General features: G+C 48.9%; 1 protein-coding gene across 3 annotated transcripts in view; it reads left to right on the plus strand.

The window, feature by feature from the left end:
• The window catches only part of LOC129705632 (UPF0606 protein KIAA1549L-like), a 140,242-nt gene that overhangs the window by 19,705 nt on the left and 100,083 nt on the right, over positions 1-20,454 (plus strand). For all 3 annotated transcript variants that reach the window (XM_055649283.1, XM_055649281.1, XM_055649282.1), the window contains exon 2: positions 18,377-18,769. In XM_055649283.1, the coding sequence (XP_055505258.1) occupies positions 18,377-18,769 (393 nt within the window). The remainder of the gene's footprint in view (positions 1-18,376; positions 18,770-20,454) is intronic.

Consider the following 20,454-nt stretch of genomic DNA (forward strand, 5'->3'; position numbering starts at 1 on the left):
TTTCCCTTTCTCCATCCCTTCCCCCTCCCCCCTTCCCAGTTCTCTGACCAGTCTTATCGTCTTCGATTATATTTTATCTCTGTTTGCTTTGTTGTTACCTGCTCCCAACTAACGATGATCTATTCTAAAGGTACACAAAAATACTGGAGAAACTCGGCGGGTGCAGCAGCATCTATGGAGCAAAGGAAACGGGCGACGTTTCGGGCCGAAACCCTTCTTCAGACTGATGATCTATTCTGCATTTGTCTTGATCTCCATTCCCTTTGTCCTATTTTCACACCTTACACTTTTTTTATCTATATACTTCCTTATCTATGTACCTCCCATTCCCCTGACATCAGTCTGAAGGGTCTCAACCTGAAACGGCACCCATTCCTTCTCTCCAGAGATGCTGCCTGTCCCGCTGAGTTACTCCAGTATTTTGTTTCTCCCCTGGATAGAATAAATGTGGAGAGGATGTTTCCACTAGTGGGAGAGTCTAGAACCAGGGGGCATAGCCTCCTAATAAAAGGATGTACCATTAGGAAGGAGATGAAGAGGAATTTCTTTAGTCAGAGGGTAGTAAATCTATGGAATTCATTGCCACAGACGGCTACGGAGGCCAAGACATTGGATATTTTTAAAGCGGAGATTGATAGGTGCTGGTTTAGTGAGGGCGTCAAAGGTTACAGGAAGAAGGCATGAGAATGGGGTTGAGAGGTTGAAATATTACATCCACGATTGAATGGCAGAGTGGTAGAATCGAGGAGGGTTGGATTGGTCACAATATAATTGAATTCACAGGGATCTGCCGATGCTGGAATCTTGAGCAAAGTGCAAGAGGAACTCAATGGGTCAGACAGCATCTGTGGAAGGAATGGGCAGGCAATGTTTCGGATCGGGACCCTCTTGCAGTCCGAAACGACGGCCGTCCATTCCCTCCGCAGACTCTGCCTGACCCGCTCAGTTCACCAGCGCATGATATGATTGAAGTAAGGAGCAAACCCGTGGGGCCACAAATGGTCTCCTAATTTCTTCCCGTGTGAAGGGGCATGTGAGGTGCACGGGATAACATGCGAGGGGAATGTCCTGTGGACCCACACAGGTGTTCCAGTGTGAAAGACTGCTGTCTGTGCTGTGATTTTGGAGGTTACTAGCCAGCAGATGGTCTGGGCAAATTGTTCATACTCTGGAGAGTGGAGGTTGCATTAATGCATGTGCAAGAAATGGGACCATCAGGAGCAGCCAGAAGGTTTAATTGGATTTGCTGCCAGAACAGTTCCATATGGCACCTTCAGCTGCAAAGTTCCACAAGTAGCCTGGGAATTTGCTGTGGCATTATTTGTCCTTATGCGTTTTTAACTGCATGCCACATTTCACGATTGGTATTTAAAGATTTGAGGGCGTCTCCCACTCGTATCATGGCCAGGATTGAAAACCACAGTCACAGTTCAACAATCGCGGGAACGACTGGTTTACGAGAATGATCCCAGGAACAATTGGTTTAACATATGAGAAGCATTTGAAGGCGCTGGGCCTGTACTCGCTGGAGTTTAGAAGAATTAGGAGGGGGGGACCTCATTGAAACTTACCGGATAGTGAAAGGCCTGGATAGAGTGGGTGTGGAGAGGATGCTTCCACTAGTGGGAGAGTCCAGGACCAGAGGCCATAGTCCCAGAATAAAAGGACGTACCTTTAGAAAGGCTATGAGAAAGAATTTCTTTCATCGGAGGGTGGTGAATCTGTGGAATTCATTGCCACAGACGGCTGTGGAAGCCAAGTCAATGGATATGATTCTGGTGGACCTTGACAGATTCTTGATTAGTAAAAGGGTACCAGGGGTTATGGGGCAAAGACAGGAGAATTGGGTTGAGAGGGAAAGATAGATCACCCTTGATTGAATGGCGGATGGGCCGAATGGCCTAATTCTGCTCCGAGTTCTGAATCAGGAGAGGTGTGGCGCAGTGGTAGAGTTGCTGCCTTACAGTGCCAGAAACCCGGGTTCGATCCTGACTACGGGTGCTGTCTGTACTGAGTTTGTACGCTCTCCCAGTGACCTGCGTGGGATTTCTCTGGGATCTCTGGTTTCCTCCCACACTCCAAAGACGTCCAGGTTTGTAGGTTAATTGTGCTTTTGTAAAATTGTAAATTGTCCCAAATGTATAGGATAATGTCAGTGTGCGGGGATCACTGGTCGGCACAGTCTCAGTGGGCTGAAGGGCCTGTTTCCGTGCTGTATCTGTAAACTAAACTAAAAAGGTATAAGTACCCAGAGTGCTGCAAGAACTCTGTGAAAATCTGACATGAATTTTTCGATTAATCTTGAGTGGGAAATCATGCAGATAGTGATCGCGGGAAGGAAGATATTGCAGATGCTGGAAATCTGAAATGTAAACAGAAACACTTTGCAATCTGCGGAGATGCTGAGTTGTCCTTGTGTTTTGTTTCATCTCTAGCCCGGAGAGATTTCCTAGAGAAATAACCTATTGATCGGAGAACTACGCAGGCAAAACACAGTGGCACAGTGTAGGGCAGCACGGCGGTAGATTTGCCGCCTTAAAGCGCTGGAGACCCAGGTTCGATCCTGATCCTGGGTGCTGTGGCCATCAACACCGCTATTCTCCAGATCTCGAGGTACTTAAGGCAGTAACGTCCCCCTCACGAGGACTCTCACCACAGGACGCTGCTTGGATTAGAGACCCGCACCAGCCTTCGATGGTGGGGAGGTCGGTACCCGCGATGGTCCAGGCAATGTCCATCCCTTTCTGTGGCCTCCTGCATTTTTAAATTGGCAAGACCATCATAGATTAAGCGAGTGACCAAGAAAGTAGTACAGCGAGACTCTAGAGAGTATAATGTTGGAAATGAGAAGTAAAAATGATGTATAATATATGAACAGAGAGCTGAGAAATCCGTTTTTGAGCACATTATTCACAAACGTATATTGATTGAGCGGATTATTTGGAAAGCTCCCAATAAGTCTCTTCCTCCTTTAGTATGTGTGTATATCCTAACTGCCCCATGTTAACAGGGTGATGGTGAGGCACCATCTTAGTTTAGTTTAGAGATACAGCGCAGAAACAGGCCATTCGGCCCACCGAGTCCGCGCCGACCATTATCCTGCACACCCTAGGGATAATTTACAATTTTACCGAAGCCAATTAGCCTACGGCTTTGGAATGTGGGAGGAAAGCGGAGCACCCGGAGAAAACCCACACGGGTCACGGGGAGAACGTACAAACTCCATGCAGGCAGCGGCCGTTTTCAGGATCGTACTCGGGTCTCTGACGCCGTGAGGCGGCAACTCTACCACCGCGCCGCTGTGCCGCCATTTTGAATCGCTGTGATCCTTCTGGTGGAGATGCTCCCTCTGTGCTGTTGGAAAGGAACGTCGAGGGTTCAATGCCGGTGATAGTGAAGGAGTGGCATTGTGTTCTAACCCACATGGAATGGCCACATGGAGCCCAGTTGAGTGTGTGAACAGGTAATTAGGAACGTCCTGAAATTTGTTGCATCTAATTGAAACTGAATTGGTGAGGCGTGAATCGATTGGGGGAAGGAACGACAAAAAAGATGTTGTTTTAATACTGCCGTAACCCCGTGGTGCCTCGGGATATATGCAAGGCCAAGGTGTGTTGCCATGGTTACGGCAGATTCCCAGTACCAGCGAGAGCAAGCTAGCAACTGTGTGTGTTGGTATAAACAGAAAATGCTGCAAAAAGGCAGTCTCAGTGCAGAGTTAACAGATCTAGTCAGACACAGATTCCAGCAGGCACGGAGAGTAGGTCTGAGGAAGTGTCTCGACCCTAAACGTCTCTCCAGAGATGCTGCCTGTCCACGCTGACCTTCGATCATCCATTCACCAAAGATAGACAGAAAAAGCTGGAGTAACTAAGCGGGTCAGGCAGCATCCTGACCTGCTGAGTTAGTTCCTCCAGCATTTTGTGTCTTTTCTTTGGCGTAGACCAGCATCTGCAGTTCCTTCCTAGGCATGGAGAGTAGTTGGGATTTGGTTGGGATTGGGCGTAGATAGGGTAGACAGTCACAACCTTACTCCCAAGGTGGAATTGTCAAAGACTGGGGGACTTAGCTTTAAGGTGAGAGGGGCAAAGTTCAAAGGAGATGCAGTGGGCAAGTTTTTTTTTTTTTTTACACAGAGGGTGGTAGGAGCAGATACCATATTTACGATAGATATGAAAGAGGCTTCTGGATAGGCACAGAGATATGCAAGAAATGGAGGGATATGGAACACGTATTCGCAGAGGAGATTGGTTCAATTGCTAAATTGTAGGATTGTGCAGTTAGCTCCCAAACTGGGCGGGTGGTCATACAAGTATCTCCCGATATAAATAGAGAGTAATTCTGATTAATAGTTTCATTACTGGGCTGCAGACGATCCTCGTAACTCTTGAGCTAAAGGTTTTATCAGGTCATTTCAGAGCCCAGTTACTGTAAGAATCAACAGCAAAAATGTCATATACAGACTAGGCAGAAAAAGATGGCACTTTAGTTTAGTTTAGTTTAGAGACACAGCGCAGAAACAGGCTCTTTGACCCACCGGGTCCGCTCCGACCAGCGATCCCTGCACATTAACACTATTCTACACCCACTAGGGACAATTTTTTACATTTACCAAGCCAATTAACCTACAAACCTGTACTTCTTTGGAGTGTGGGAGGAAACCCAAGGATCTCGGAGAAAACCACACAGGTCATGGGGAGAATAGGAATTATTCTCCTACCCAGAGAATATTGTTGAACTGTTAAATATTGTGCCCATATCATGTATTCGTCCAGTGCGAATGGCTCGAATGTGACCAATACAATACAATACAATATTTACTCCGTTTCCACAGCCATACAAACAAAGACAATTCCTACAAAACATAGAAACACTTCAATTTGTACAAACATCCAACACAGTGAATCTCCTCCTCACTGTGATGGAAGGCAAAGCCTTTTCTCTCCCCTGCACCATTTCTCTCCTGATGTTGAAACCCCTGGCGGGCGATGGTAAGTCCCACGGCCATTAAGGCCGCGCCGGGCGATGTACGGCCCCACTCCGGGTCGTTCCAACCCCGCGACACAGGCTGGGGAAGTTGCGTTGCGGGAGCTCCGAAAAGCGGTCGACCTCAATACACATAACAATAAACTAAATTGGAACTGAATCTAGGTCGGTATTTGAAATGTCCAGAGGTTTCATGGTCACCATCATATTAGCTCAGAAGAAGGGTCCCAACCCAAAACGTCGTCTATCCATTCTCTCCACAGAAGCCGGCTGACCTGTTGAGTTCCTCCAGCACTTTGTGCTTTGCTCAGGATTCCATCACCTGCAATCTCTTGTTTCACCACTGACATTAGCTCTCTCAAATTGAATTTAAGTAAATGTACATTTGCTAGCTAATTTGAGCTGGGTTTTCTTTTGTCCAGCCACCTGGATTATCAGTTCAAAAGTACATTCACCGTGCAAGGTGACTGGGTAAAGTACGATAGTCTTCATTTTTGTCTAAATAAAGTTGTACTTTGCTGAAATTAGTGAATCTCTGTCATTGTTTTGAGACAAGATCTGCAAAATAATACCAGTTCCACCGTTCACCTCCTTGTATCCCTCTTGTTAGTACATCTTCCCCAGCCATCAAAGGGCTATCATGGACCCCACTCTTCCTGAGGTCATCTGTTGCCACTGATTTGTTCTGGCCTTAACTCGCTTCCAGTTTATACTACCCCCCCCTTCCCCACCTCTCCTTTCCATCTGAAGAAGGGTTCCAATCCGAAACGTCACCTATTCTTTATATCCAGGGATGCTGTCTGACCCGCTGAGTTACTCCAACATTTTGTGTCTATCTTTGATATAAACCAGTATCTGCAGTTCCTGTCTACAAATTAATATTAGGGGCGGCACAGCGGTAGAGTTGCTGCCTTACAGCGCCAGAGACCCGGATTTGGTCCTGACTACGGTATGGAGTTTGCACGTTCTTCCCCCCCCACCGTGATCGCATGGGTTTTCCCCGAGTGCTCCGGTTTCCTCCCACACTCCAGAAGACAGACAGGTTTGTAGGTTAATTGGCTTTGGCAAGATTTGTACACATTACGCTATGGAAGGACAATCAGTGGATATTTTTTAAGGCAGAGATAGATAGACATTTGATTAGTACAGGTGTCAGAGGTTATAGGGAGAAGGCAGGAAAATAGGGTTAGGATGGAGAGATAGATGAGCCATGATTGAATGGCGGAGTTGACTTTATGGGCCGAATGGCCTAATTCTACTGCTATCACTTATGACCTTATGACCTGCACATGTTGCCTGTGCTGACGGGTGGATGTGAAGAATCTAACGACACTTGTCCAAAGCAGCCCAGTTGCAAACTACAAGTGAACATCCAGAGGCTGCATCACTGTTGTGTGAGCATTGTGGCAAACGGATGAGGAGAAGGGAAGGAGCAGTGGGGATTGCGATGTAACAACAAGGAACCGCAGGTGCTGGTTTACAGAAAAAGACGCAAAGTGCTGGAGTAACTCAGCGGGCCGGGCACATCCTGCGGAGAACATGAAGATTTCTGGTCGTGACACTTCTTCAGACTCCATTTCAGGACAGATTCTTCTTCAGTCTTTTTAAAATTATCTGTAAGGAGAGGTGAACAAACTTAGATTGCTTTCTTTTGAGGTTGAGAGGAAACCTGATAGAAGTGTGTGAATTTATAGACCTCGATAGAGTAGGCAGTCAGACCCTGTCTCCCAGCGTGGACGTGTCAAAAACTAGAGGGCATAGCTTTACGATGAGGGGGGCAACGTTTAAAAAAAGATGTGCGGGGCATGTTTTTTTACACAGAGAGTGCCGGGTGCTTGGAATGTACTGCCAGGGGTGGTGGTGGAGGCAGACATGATAGTGGTGTTTCAGAGGCTGGTGGATAGCACGTGGATATGTAGCAGGCATTGAATCACATGCAGACAGATACAGCACAGATATTGCGAGCCGAAGGGCCCGTTGCTATGCTGTGCTGCTCTATATTCCATTAACGCTGGCTTCCTCGGTACAGTCGGATGTCCACCCACGCGTGCTGCGTGCAAGGTAAAATGCCAGCTCCACTGATTATATTTCAGAGGTAAAATCCAGTACTGAGCCTGACTGCAAAATTCACCTTGGGTAACTGTTGCCATGGCGACTGTCTTGGCTCCCAGCCGAGATTTAATGCGTAGTGCGTTGCCAACTGCTTCCACATCATCTGCTAATGCACCCCAGGTGCCCCCCCCCCCCCTCCCCCTCTCCTCTCCTGTCGTGCCTGAGACACTCACCCTCCCCATCATAGTCAAAAGGCAATGGTGCTTTATATGTCACGTATAGTATGCACATAAACTGCACAGTTTAGTTTGCAATAGTTTTAGTTTAGAGATACAGCACGGAAACAGGCCCTTCGGCCCACCGAGTCCGCACTGACCAGCGATCCCCGCACACTAACACTATCCTACACATACTAAGGACAATTTACATTTATACCAAGCCAATTGTGGGAGGAAACCGTAGATCTCGGAGAAAACCCACGCGGTCACGGGGGGAATGTCAAATTCCGTACAGACAGCGCCCGTAGACGGGATTGAACCCGGGTCACCGGCGCTGCAAGTGCTGTAAGGCAGCAACTCTTCCGCTGCGCCACCGTGCAGTGAAATTAATTTTGCATACATTACACATCGGGGCACCGCAAATCCTTGCGGCCATTATACTCCTATACTCTCTAGAATTTAGGAGATTGAGAGGGGATCTTATAGAAACTTACAAAATTCTTAAGGGGTTGGACAGGCTAGATGCAGGAAGATTGCTCCCGATGTTGGGGAAGTCCAGGACAAGGGGTCACAGCTTAAGGATAAGGGGGAAATCCTTTAAAACGGAGATGAGAAGAACTTTTTTCACACAGAGAGGGGTGAATCTCTGGAACTCTCTGCCACAGAGGGTAGTTGAGGCCAGTTCATTGGCTATATTTAAGAGGGAGTTAGATGTGGCCCTTGTGGCTAAGGGGATCAGAGGGTATGGAGAGAAGGCAGGTACGGGATACTGAGTTGGATGATCAGCCATGATCATATTGAATGGCGGTGCAGGCTCGAAGGGCCGAATGGCCTACTCCTGCACCTAATTTCTATGTTTCTATGTTTCTATTATTCGAAGTCCAAAGTCCGGTTGGCCCGCACGCGCGATGTACTACAGCAGTTCCCACAATCCGATGTCCCTCTCCTCTCCTCGCCCAGTCATCTTTGTGTCCCGGGGGGGGGGGGGGGGGCCCCCTGCAGCCTATCTTGAAGGCGCTGGAGGCATTAACCCTATTCACCCTCCCACCCGCTGAGTGACTCCAGCACTTTGTGTTTATCTTCGGTGTAAACCAGCATCTGCAGTTCCTTCCTACGCCATTTCCATCCTGTCTCGTTTAGCTTAAACATTGCTGCGCAATGGGTGGTCTGAAGAAGGGTCTCGACACGAAACGTCACCCATTCCTTCTCTCCAGAGATGCTGCCTGTCCTGCTGAATTACTCCTGAATTTTGTGTCTATCTTTGGTTTGAACCAGCATCTGCAGTTCCTTCGTATACAATAGACTAATGCTTGTGTGTGTGTGTGTGTGTGTCACATCGTTAAGTGTAGGTTAATTACCTGATGCTCTTGCTTCAGTTCGGTGACGGGTTGAGTAACACTGTTGTGGCATCAGCGTGGAATGTGGGCTGACTTTCGTTTTTTTTCCTCCCCAACCTGCTGTTGAAACGGTTTCCACGTGAGTCTAAGTCTCAGCACACTTCAGCCATTTCTGGAGGCGCAAGAGACTGCCACTGGGTGCTGGAATCGGGAGCAACTAACAATATGATGGAGACTAATAAGGCACAAAGCGATGGAGAACTCAGAGGGTCAGGCGGCATCGCTGGAGAACATGGGGATAGGTGACGTTTCGGATCGGGAGCTTTCTTCAGGCTGGAGAATGGTGCCGGCCTGAAATGTCACCCATCCTTTTTCTCCAAAAAATGCTGCCTGACATGCTGAGTTACTCCAGCACTCTATGCCCATCTTCTTCAGACTGAGTCTGAAGAAGGGTTTCGGCCCGAAACGTTGCCTATTTCCTTCGCTCCATAGATGCTTCTGCACCCGCTGAGTTACTCCAGCACTTTATGTCCATCTTCTTTAGACTGAGTCCGTGCCGGTCACCGATCCCCGCACGCTAGCACTATCCTGCACACCAGGGACAATCTAGAATTAGCCTACAAACCTGCATGTCTTTGGAGTGTGGGAGGAAACCGGAGATGCTGGAAAAAACCCGCCTGCGGTCACAGGAGAACGTACAAACTCTGTACAGACAGCACCCGTAATCAGGATCGAACCTGAGTCTCTGGCGCTGTGAGGCAGCAACTCTACCACTGCGCCACTGTGCCGCCCCTCAATGCAAAAAATGAAGCTCACTGTACCTTGGTACGGGTGATAATAAAAGAACCATTGAACCATTAATTCCTTCAAATGGCAGACTCTCTCCTACCCTCCCATCCCCCCTCTCCTCTTCTCCCCTCCCCCTCTACATCTCTCTCCCTCCTTTCAGTAATTGTTCTTTCAAATCACCCCTGTGAGCTTCTGATGGCGCTCATAACAAAGTGGTGGAGATACAGTGTGTGGACCATATTAAAGGATTTTGTGTGTGTATTTTCTGGCACAACCATGCGCCGTGTCAACGCTGCTTTTCTGAGCGCAGCCACAAGTTAGACTGAGCACTGCCTGTGTCTCTGGCTGCCTCTTCCACCCCTGAGACTGCAAAGGATTTGGACAGCAACTGCCGTCTTCATCAGAGCTACTAACAATGCCAACTGGAGAAGCTCCAGTGATGGAAGGCTCATTCTAGGTCATCGACCTTGGTTCAAGTATTCTGTGCAGCCGTCATCTCTGCCTCCTGCCTGTGGCATTGGTTAATCCTGTTGGCACAGACCCTCCCGCACAGAATTTGAAGATGAGGCCACTTGGGATTACAGCTGCCTTCATCTTAATTCTTGAGATGCCAACATGATACTTTCCCTGTCTGATGAAGCCCACTAATTTTGCAATGCTTACATTCAACAAGCCAGTGGCAGAGCATGGGGAGTGCAACAGTCACTTGTTCCTGTCCTGCACTGTTCCACCAGCTGTTCGACTACAGATCTTCTGACTACAATCAGTCCACAAGGGAGGCACGGTGGCACAGTGGTAGAGTCAGAAACCCTGGTTCGATCCTGACTATGGGTGCAGTCTGTACTGAGTTTGCGCATTCTCCCTGGGATCCCATGGGTTTTCTCCGGGTGCTCCGGTTTCCTCCCAAGCTCCAAAGACGTACAGGTTTGTACGTTAATTGGCTTCGGTAAAATTGTAAATTGTCCCTAGTGTGTAGGATAGTGCTGGTGTACCGGGTGATCGCTGGCTGATGCAGAGTTGGTGGGCCGAGGGGCTTGTTTCCATGCTGTATCTGTAAGGATCGTGAGTCGGGGAAACCCAATAGGTAGGAAAGTAGCAGTGATGTGGGACTTCAGGTTCTACAAGTCTGCAGAAGTGCCGAGAGCTGAAATGGCATGTATACATGTTCTCCAGGGATGTTGCCTGACCTGCTGAGTTGCTTCAGCACTTTATGTCCTTTCCTGTACCTTCAGACCAATGGTAGAAATGAGAAGAGGGCATGGCCGGATTGGGGGGGGGGGGGGGGGGTACTTGATCATAGATGCTGCTGCCTTGAGGCAGTGCCTCATACAGATGCTTTCAATATAGAGGAGGGCTGTTCCCTACGATGGACTGGGTTGAGTCCACCCCTCTCCGCAGACTCTTGTGCTCCTGTGCATTGCAATTGCCAGATCAGGCCATGATGCAACCAGTCGGGATACTTTCTACAATGTTTAGAGATACAGTGCGGAAACAGGCCCTTCGGCCCACCTAGTCCGATCCGGCCAATGGTCCCCGCACATCAACACTCCCCGACACACACTAGGGATTATTTTTACAATTACACCAAGCCAATTAACCTACAAACCTGTACGTCTTTGGGGTGTGGGAGGAAACCGATGATCTTGGAGAAAACCCACATAGGTCATGGGGAGAACGTACAAACTCTGTACAGACAGCACACATAGTCAGCATCAAACCCGGGTCTCTGGAGCTGCAAGGCAGTGGCTCTACCGTTGCGCCACCGTGCCGCCCTATGCCACCATGCATCTGTAGAAATGTTTATAACGAAGTAGAGGCACTGGGGAACTTTCTTTGTGACTGTATCTCTGTGTTGGGCCCAGGACATAAATAATGGTGAAAGTTTGCTAATCGCTGTTGGTTTGAGTGAGGTGTAAATAGAGGGAGATGAATGAGTGTGGAGGAGAGAACAAACTAACCCAGAGATGCTGCCTGACCCGCTGAGTTACTCCAGCACTTTGTGTCTTATCTTCAGCTAATGCACAAGCCCAGTATTGTGAAATTACAAAATGACTTCACCCAAACACTTGGAACGTCGGCAAGAAGCCTGCGGTTTAATATTTGAATGGTTATCCTCGTACAACTTTCCCACTGTGCCGTTGGGGAGGAATGTTTATATTTAATTTGATTCAAAGCCACTGAAGTGAATTTGGTGAAACATATAAACAAAGAACTGCAGGTGCTGGTTAATGCACAAAAGGACCAAAAGTGCTGGAGTAACAGCAGGTAAGGCAGCATCTCTGGAGAACATGGATAGGCGACCTCTTCAGATGTTGTTCTCTGGGGAACTCCCTCCCCACTCCCCCCCTCCCTGTTTTAGGTAAGAGAATCGTCTGAAGAAGGGTCTCAACCTAAAACGTCATAGACATTAGGTGCAGGAGTAGGCCATTCAGCCCTTCGAGCCAGCACCGCCATTCAATGTGATCATGGCTGTTCATCCACAAGCAGTACCCCATTACTGCCTTCTCCCCGTATCCCCTGACTACGCTATCTTTAAGAGCTCTATCTAACTCTCCCTTGAAAGCATACAGAGAGCCGGCCTCCTTCGCAGAGAATTCCACAGACTCACAACTGTCTGGGTGAAAAAGTGTTTCCTCATCTCTGTTCTAAATGGCTTACCCCTTATTCTTAAACTGTGGCCCCTGGTTCTGGACTCATCCAACATCAAGAACATGTTTCCTGTCTCTAGCGTGTCCAAACCCTTAATAATCTTATATGTTTCAATAAGATCCCGTCTCATCCTTCTAAATTCCAGAGTATACAAGCCCAGCCGCTCCATTCTATCAACATGTGACAGTCCCGCCATCCTGGCTATTAACCTGGTGAATCTACGCTGCACTCCCTCAATAGCAAGAATGTCCTTCCTCAAATTTGGTGACCAAAACTGCACACAATACTCCAGGTGTGGTCTCACTAGGGCCCTGTACAACTGCACAAGGACCTCTTTGCTCCTATACTCAACTCCTCTTGTTATGGCCAACATGCCATTCGCTTTCTTCACTGCCTGCTGTACCTGCATGCTTGCTTTCAGTGACCGATGAACAAGGACCCCCAGGTCCCGTTGAACTTCCCCTTTTCCCTATTTGACACCATTTAGATAATAATCTGCCTTCCTGTTTTTGCCACCAAAGTGGATAACCTCACATTTATCCACATTAAACTGCATCTGCCACGCATCTGCCCTCTCACCCAACCTGTCCAAGTCACCCTGCATCCTTATAGCATCCTCCTCATCTTTCCATGCTCTCTAGGTATAGGTCAGGAAAACACTCACCTAATCTACATTTTGAACGGCAGGAGAGGTTTGAAGAGCTGAAGAGCCTCTTCCTCTCCCATCATTCATTCATGTACAACGCATCTCTAGAGATGCTGCCTGACATGCTGATTTACTCCACCACTTTGTGTCCCAAAGTGAATATATTGTTCCATTTCAATCAACGTGACCTGTGGGTGGATTGTTGGATGTTATCAGTCCAGTGATCTGCTCTATCACACACGTGATCATAGTGTATCTTAATGCTTTACCCGACTCACTTCCATAAATCTCAAGGTCTGAATTAAAACCTATGAACCTCAGTTTTGACAATTACAATCGAATCCCCTCAACCATAACCCGTTTTCTCTCTCCAGAGATTTGTTTTTCTCCCGACTACTGAACACATTGCATTTGTCACATTTACAGCTCCATCTAATGAACACTCAGCTGCTTAAACTAGCAATGAACAGCCCGTTGGCAAGTTAAAGTTGGCAGCTCACAGTTCAACGGTCTGCGGCAATTTATTTTGGTGAGAGAGATGCAGAGATTGTGGGCTCACAACCTTGGGGAATGAGCGTTGTATCAAGTGAATGATGGGAGAGGAAGAGGCTCTTCAGCTCTTCAAACCTCTCCTGCCGTTCAAAATGTAGATTAGGTGAGTGTTTTCCTGAACACTTTGGGAGTCATTCAACGTGGAAACAGGCCATTCTGCCCAGCATGCCCCATCTACACTTGTCCTATCTACCCATGCTTGAAACATATCAATCCAAACTTGTCCTATCCATGCACCTGTCCAAATGTAATGATAGTACCTGCCTCAACTACCTCCTCTGGCAACTCGTTCCATATACCCACCATTCTTTGTGTAAAAAAAAAATCACCCCTCAGGGCTCTATTAAATCTTTCCCTGCTTACCATAAAAACCTTGTCCTCTGGTTCTCGATTCCCCTACTCTGGGCAAAAGACATTGTGCATCTATTCCTCTCACGATTTTGTACAATTCCATCGAAATGCAGTCATAGAGTCGGTTTTAAATTATTAAAGAAAATTAAAAAAAGATGGCGGCATCTTCGGTGGCCCGTTTGAATAAGAGTCTCGACCCGAAACGGTTCCCATCCCTTCCCTCCGGAGATGCTGCCTCACCCACTGAGTAGCTCCAGCATTTTGTGTCTTCCATCTAAATGCAGTTATATTCGCTCACTTGCACACTTGTGCTCGGTCCTTCAAGGCCTGCCAGACCTCCCGGTTGCCAACTACTTTAACTACCCTTCGCATTCCCAGGTAGACGAAAATGCTGGAGAAACTCAGCGGGTGAGGCAGCATCTATGGAGCGAAGGAATAGGTGACGTTTCAGGTCGAGACCCTTCTTCAGACTGAATGTGGGAAGAAGAAAGGAAGAGGTGGAGACAGTGGGCTGTGGGAGAGCTGGGGAGGGGAAGGAGGGAGAAAGCAGGGACTACCTGAAATTGGAGAAGTCAATGTTCATATCGCTGGGGTGTAAACAACCCAAGCAAAATATGAGGTGCTGCTCCTCCAATTTATGGGGGAACTCACTCTGGCCATGGAGGAGGCCCAGGACAGAAAGGTCGGATTCAGAATGGGAGGGGGAGTTGAAGTGCTGAGCCACCGGGAGATCAGGTTGGATATTGCGAACTGAGCGGAGGTGTTGGGCGAAGCGATCGCCAAACCTACACTTGGTCTCACCGATGTAGAGCAGCTGACACCTAGAGTCGGAGACAGTAAGACTGGCTGGAGAACTGGGAAGGTGGAGGGATGGAGAGGGAGGGCAAGCAAGAAGTTAGAGAAGTCAATGTTCATACCGCTGGGGTGTAAGCTGCTGAGGTGCTGTTCCTCCTTTGCGCTGGGGATGTAACTTTAGTTTATGCGAACCATAAAAGGTAATTGAAGCTCAATTGAAGAAATTATAGGCAGATGCACCCATTTCCAGTGGAGGAGGCTTGGGACTTGTGGAATATGGAGTGAACCATTAATGTAAAGTGAAAAATGGATACAGGTTGTGTATTGAACCGTGCCTTCAGCTTCCAAGGACCTAAGCTTTAGAGATAATCTCCCTAAAGCCTCTCCTTCCCTCGCCCTTAAGATGGTTCTAAAAACCCATCTCTTTGACAGGGCCCCTGTCTTACATCTCTCTGTGGAGGCGGTATTAAATAGTATTTCTGATTGCTACTGGGAAATGCTTCTGCATTAAAGGTGCAGTGTGCTGTTTGGTTGCTGGTCCACTGCTTGGGTCTGAGAGTGAATTAGCAGGAACATATACGAGTTCAAGCCCCACTGGAACAACTGGAACATATAAATTCAGGTAATTAAATCAATCAGAAAGCAAAAACAAAGGGCGGTGCAGTGGTAGAGTTGCTGCCTTCCAGCGCCAGAGACCCGGCTTTGATCCTGACTACGGGTGCTGTCTCAGATTCAGATTCAGATTCAGATTCAGATTCAGATTCAATTTTAATTGTCATTGTCAGTGTACAGTACAGAGACAACGAAATGCATTTAGCATCTCCCTTGAAGAGCGACATAGCAAACGATTTGAATAAAAAATAAATAATAAGTGTCCGGGGGGGGGGGGGTGATTGGCAGTCACCGAGGTACGTTGTTTACTAGAGTGACAGCCGCCGGAAAGAAGCTGTTCCTCGACCTGCTGGTTCGGCAACGGAGAGACCTGTAGCGCCTCCCGGATGGTAGGAGGGTAAACAGTCCATGGTTGGGGTGAGAGCAGTCCTTGGCGATGCTGAGCGCCCTCCGCAGACAGCGCTGTTTTGGACAGACTCAATGGAGGGGAGCGTGGAACCGGTGATGCGTTGGGCAATTTTCACCACCCTCTGCAGTGCCTTCCGGTCGGAGACAGAGCAGTTGCCATACCATACTGTGATGCAGTTGGTAAGGATGCTCTCGATGGTGCAGCGGTAGAAGTTCACCAGGATTTGAGGAGACAGATGGACCTTCTTCAGTCTCCTCAGGAAGAAGAGACGCTGATGAGCCTTCTTGATCAGAGTAGAGGTATTGTGGGTCCAAGAGAGGTCATCGGAGATGTTGACTCCCAGGAACCTGAAGCTAGAAACACGTTCCACCTCCGTCCCGTTAATGTGGATGGGGGTGTGCGTGCCACCTCTGGACTTCCTGAAGTCTACAATGAGCTCCTTGGTCTTCTTGGAGTTAAGGGCCAGGTTGTTGTCAGCGCACCATGCTGCTAAGTGCTGGACCTCCTCCCTGTAGGCCAGCTCATCGTTGTTGCTGATGAGGCCAATCACCGTTGTATCATCTGCATACTTGATGATGGTGTTAGTACCATGTACAGGTGTGCAGTCATAGGTGAAGAGAGGGAGTAGAGGAGGGGGCTCAGCACACAGCCCTGAGGAACGCCGGTGTTCAGGGTGAGGGTTGAAGAGGTGTGCTTGTCTAACCTCACAGACTGGGGTCTGTTGGTTAGAAAGTCCAGTATCCAGTTGCAGAGGGAGGGGTCGATGCCCAGGTTACCGAGTTTGGTGATCAGTTTTGATGGAATAATGGTGTTGAATGCTGAGCTGTAATCGATGAACAGCATTCTTACATAAGTGTCTCTGTTGTCAAGGTGGGAGAGGGCGGAGTGAAGTGCCGTTGAGATGGCATCCTCCGTACTCCTGTTCTTGCGGTAGGCAAACTGATAGGGATCCAGTGTGGGGGGTAGGCAGCTTTTGAGGTGTGCCAGGACCAGCCTCTCGAAGCACTTGGTGATGATGGGGGGTAAGTGCAACTGGGCGGAAGTCGTTGAGGCTTGCCGCAGTGGAGTGTTTTGGCACTGGCACGATGGAGGTGGCTTTAAGGCAAGTGGGGACAACTGCTTGGGCAAGTGACAGGTTGAAGATGTCAGTCCAGACGTCTGTCAGCTGCGCAGCACAGGCACTGAGCACGCGCCCGGGGATGCCGTCAGGGCCAGCAGCCTTACGTGCATTAGTCCTACTCAGTGCCACGTACACGTCGTAGGGGGTGAGTGTGAGGGGTTGGTGATCGGCAGGTAGCACAGCCTTGATGGCTGTCTCTAGATTGTCCCTGTCGAAGCGGCCATAGAAGTGGTTAAGCTCCTCAAGGAAGGAGGCGTCGCTGGATGTGGGGGTGATGTTGGAGGGTCTGTAGTCCGTGATGGCCTGGATGCCTTGCCACATGCGTCGGGGGTCGGAGTTGTTGTTGAAGTGCTCCTCAATCCTGAGCTTATGGCAGTCTCTACGGATTTTTATACGTTCTCCCCGTGACCCGCGTGGGTTTTCGCCGTGATCTTCGATTTCCTCCCACACTCCAAAGACGTACAGGTTTGTAGGTTAATTGGCTTGATATAGATGCATCAATGTAAAATATTCACCTGGAATGTAGGAAGATGAGGGGGACCTCATTGAAACTTACCGAATAGTGAAAGGCCTTGACAGAGTGAATGTTGAAAAGCTGTTTCCACTGATGGGAGAGTCTAGGACCAGAGGCCGTAGCCTCATGATTAAAGCTGGTACCTTTGGAAAGGACATGAGGAGGAATATCTTTAGTCAGAGCGAGGTGAATCTGTGGAATTCATTGCCACAGGCGGCTGTGGAGATCAAGTCAATGAATGAATGGAGGAGTAGACTTGATGGGCCCAATGGCCTAATTCTTCTCCCAGAACTTATGTATTTATGAATATATGAAGAAGAACTTGCATTTGAATAGCACCTGGTAAAGTTGTTACCTCACAGCGCCAGAGACCCGGGTTCAAATCAGACATTAGGTGCTGTCTTTGTGGAGTTTGCATGTTCTCCCTGTGACGGCGTGGGTTTCCTCCCACTACTCTGGTGTCCTCCCACAACCCAAAGACACGTGGGTATGTAGGTTTATTGGCCTCAGTGAATTGTCCCTCGTGTGTAGGGTGCGGGTGAGAAGGTGGGATAACATGGAGCAAGGGTGAACGGGTGATCGATGCGAATGAAGGAACTACTAAGATGCAGCATGGAAACAGGGAGAACGTGCAAACTCCACACAGACGGCACCCGAGGTCAGGATCAAATCAGGGTCTCTGGCGCTGTGAGGCAGCAACTCCACCGGGATTAGACTCATCATTGATTCTGTTCTTGGTGCTTCACGCTGCCTTGGCAAGGACCCTGGCATAATCAAGGACCAGTCCCACCCCGGTCACTCCCTCTTCTTCCCTCTCTCATCAGGGACAGTTTCCTCCCAGCAACTGCATCATCCTGCCACAACCAGACAGCAGTGTTGAACTACCATCTACCTCTTTGGTGACCCTCGGACTATCTTTAATCAGACGTTGCCTTGCACTAAACGTTATCCCCTTCATCATGTACCTGTACACTGTGGATGACTCGATTGTAACCATGTATAGTATTTCCTGGTTAGCACGCAACAAAAGCTTTTCACCGTACATGCGAAAATAAATTAAACTAAACTAAAGTAAGAGAGGCACAAAATGCTGGAGTAACTCAGCGGGACAGGCAGCATCTCTGGAGAGAAGGAATAGGTGGTGTTTCGGGTCGGGGCCCTTTGTCAGACTCTGAACTAGAATAAAGTGGAGTAAACACTACTGTGCTACCCTTACCATAGTGTAGACCGCTCTACCTGAGAGGATCCCACCTGGAGGAGCGAGGATTACAATAGTCACCTGTGTATCAGGCGAGAGAAGCCTTCCATGGCGGATGAAGTCTAACCCAACGTTTGTTTTTTTACAGGGCCGGGCATGATTTACCAGATCTTGGACCTGTCTACACCTCTACCTCCCGTGGCACCTCGCCCGCACCGAGTGTCCCACTTCTCTGAGGTCTGGTCGTGGGCATTGCGGACCACCCGAGCGCCCACGTTGTCCTCCCACCCGCCGTCATCCTCCAAGGTCAACGCTCTGGTGTCCGAGTTCGTGGAGGGAGTCACCATCAGGACATCTACCCGATCCCCCCTCACGGACACGACGACACCGACCACCGTCGGGACCTCTCCCAGCTCGACGCATCTTCCCGACCAGCCCCCCGAGACCGAGGCGTACGAAACTTGGCACATCTCCGAGTGGTTAATGCCCGACCCCACCGTCGTGACGGAGGTGCTCACCAACCCGGTGGAAGCTCCCTCAGGTTCGATTCAGGATCCACGTGTATGGGGAAATAACGGGGTGCGGGGTGGGACCGATGGGGATCCTCCTGGGACAGAAGTCTGTGGAGGACAAGTCAAAGTCAGTGGATATTTTTAAGGCAGAGATAGATAGATTCTTGATTAATACAGGTGTCAGAGATTATGGGGAGAAGGCAGAATGGAGGTGAGGAGGGAGAGATAGATCAGCCATGATTGAATGGCAGAGTAGCCTTGATGGGCCGAATGGCCTAATTTTACTCCTATCACTTATGACCTTATGACATCTGGGAGCCACCATGACCAGAATGAGTAGGAAAGAACTGCAGGTGCTGGTTTAAATCGAAGGTAGACACAAAATGCTGGAGTAACTCAGCGGCAAAGGCAGCATCTCTGAAGAGAAGGAATGGGTGACATTTCAGGCCAAGACCCTTCTTCAGTCTGATGACTTCCTTGAGTTTCTTGAGCAAAGAGATCAAAGTTCTGGAGGAACTCAGCGGGACAGGCAGCATCCAAGAAGGGAATAGTATGGACAGCTTTTGAGGTCGGGAGCCTTCTTCAGACTGATGGAGTAGGGCGGGGGTGGGTGGAGAAAGCTGGAAGCGGTTGGTCACAAACTGGCAAGTGATGGTCAGATCTAGGTGAGGAGCAGTTACCTTGTAAGATGGTGGAATAGGTAACAATGGCTGGAGGCGAAATGGAGATGAAAGTGTGTCGGATATGGATTCGGATAAGGAAGGAGACGGTGGAGTGAGATGTCAAACTAGAGGGAGGGATAGTGGGAGGAAAGGAATGGAGGTGGGGAAAAGGGGGGAGAAAAGGAAAATGGTGGAACTCCGAGAAGAGGGGACAGGGAGAATAGTGTATGGAGGAAGGGAAAGAATCGGAGTGAAGGGGGCAGGGGAGAAAGGAGGACGCTGTTGGGATGGGGGAGGGGGCGGGGGAGAGAGACACGGTAGATGGAAAGGTGGTGGTTAGGGAGTGCGTCTCGTGGAGAAGGTAGCGGCTGGTGTCCATTTTCCTCCACAGATACTGCCTGAGTGTATAAAATCACCAGAGAAATTGCCCAGAGTAGGGGAATCGAGGACCAGAGGTCATAGATTAAGGTGAAGGGGGAAAGATTTAATAGGAATCTGAGAGGTAACTTTTTCACACAAAGGGTGGTGGGTGCATGGAACAAACTGCCAGAGGAGGTAGATGAAGCTGGCACTATCCAAATGTTTAAGAACCAGTTAGACAGGTACATGGATAGGACAGGTTATGAGGGATATGGGCAGGTGGGACTGGGGTAGCTGGGACATGTTGGCCAATGTGGGCAAGATGGGCCGAAGGACATTTCCACGCAGTATGACTCTATGACCTGCTGAGTTCCTCCAGCACTTTGTGTTTTGCTCAAGATTCCAGCATCTGCAGTTTTCTTTGTCTTCCTGCCTCATCCAATTCGATTGGCAATGGATGGCATACACATCCCCACTGGCATCGTCTCATAGCCTAATGGTACATATCCCTCTCTGCCCTGGAGATGCAGAGTGCCCACATCCAGGAAGCTGATGCACCACGATTATGCTTCTGAACTGGCCTGGACCATCATTCCATGGTCATGAGTTTGAGTCCCACCATCCCAGCTGGGGGATTGAAGAGTACAGTGGAGCTGTACAGTACAGGAACAGGCCCATTGCCCCACAATATC

Source organism: Leucoraja erinacea, chromosome 18 (assembly GCF_028641065.1).
Source record: "Leucoraja erinacea ecotype New England chromosome 18, Leri_hhj_1, whole genome shotgun sequence".
NCBI classification, from domain to species: Eukaryota; Metazoa; Chordata; class Chondrichthyes; order Rajiformes; family Rajidae; genus Leucoraja; species Leucoraja erinaceus.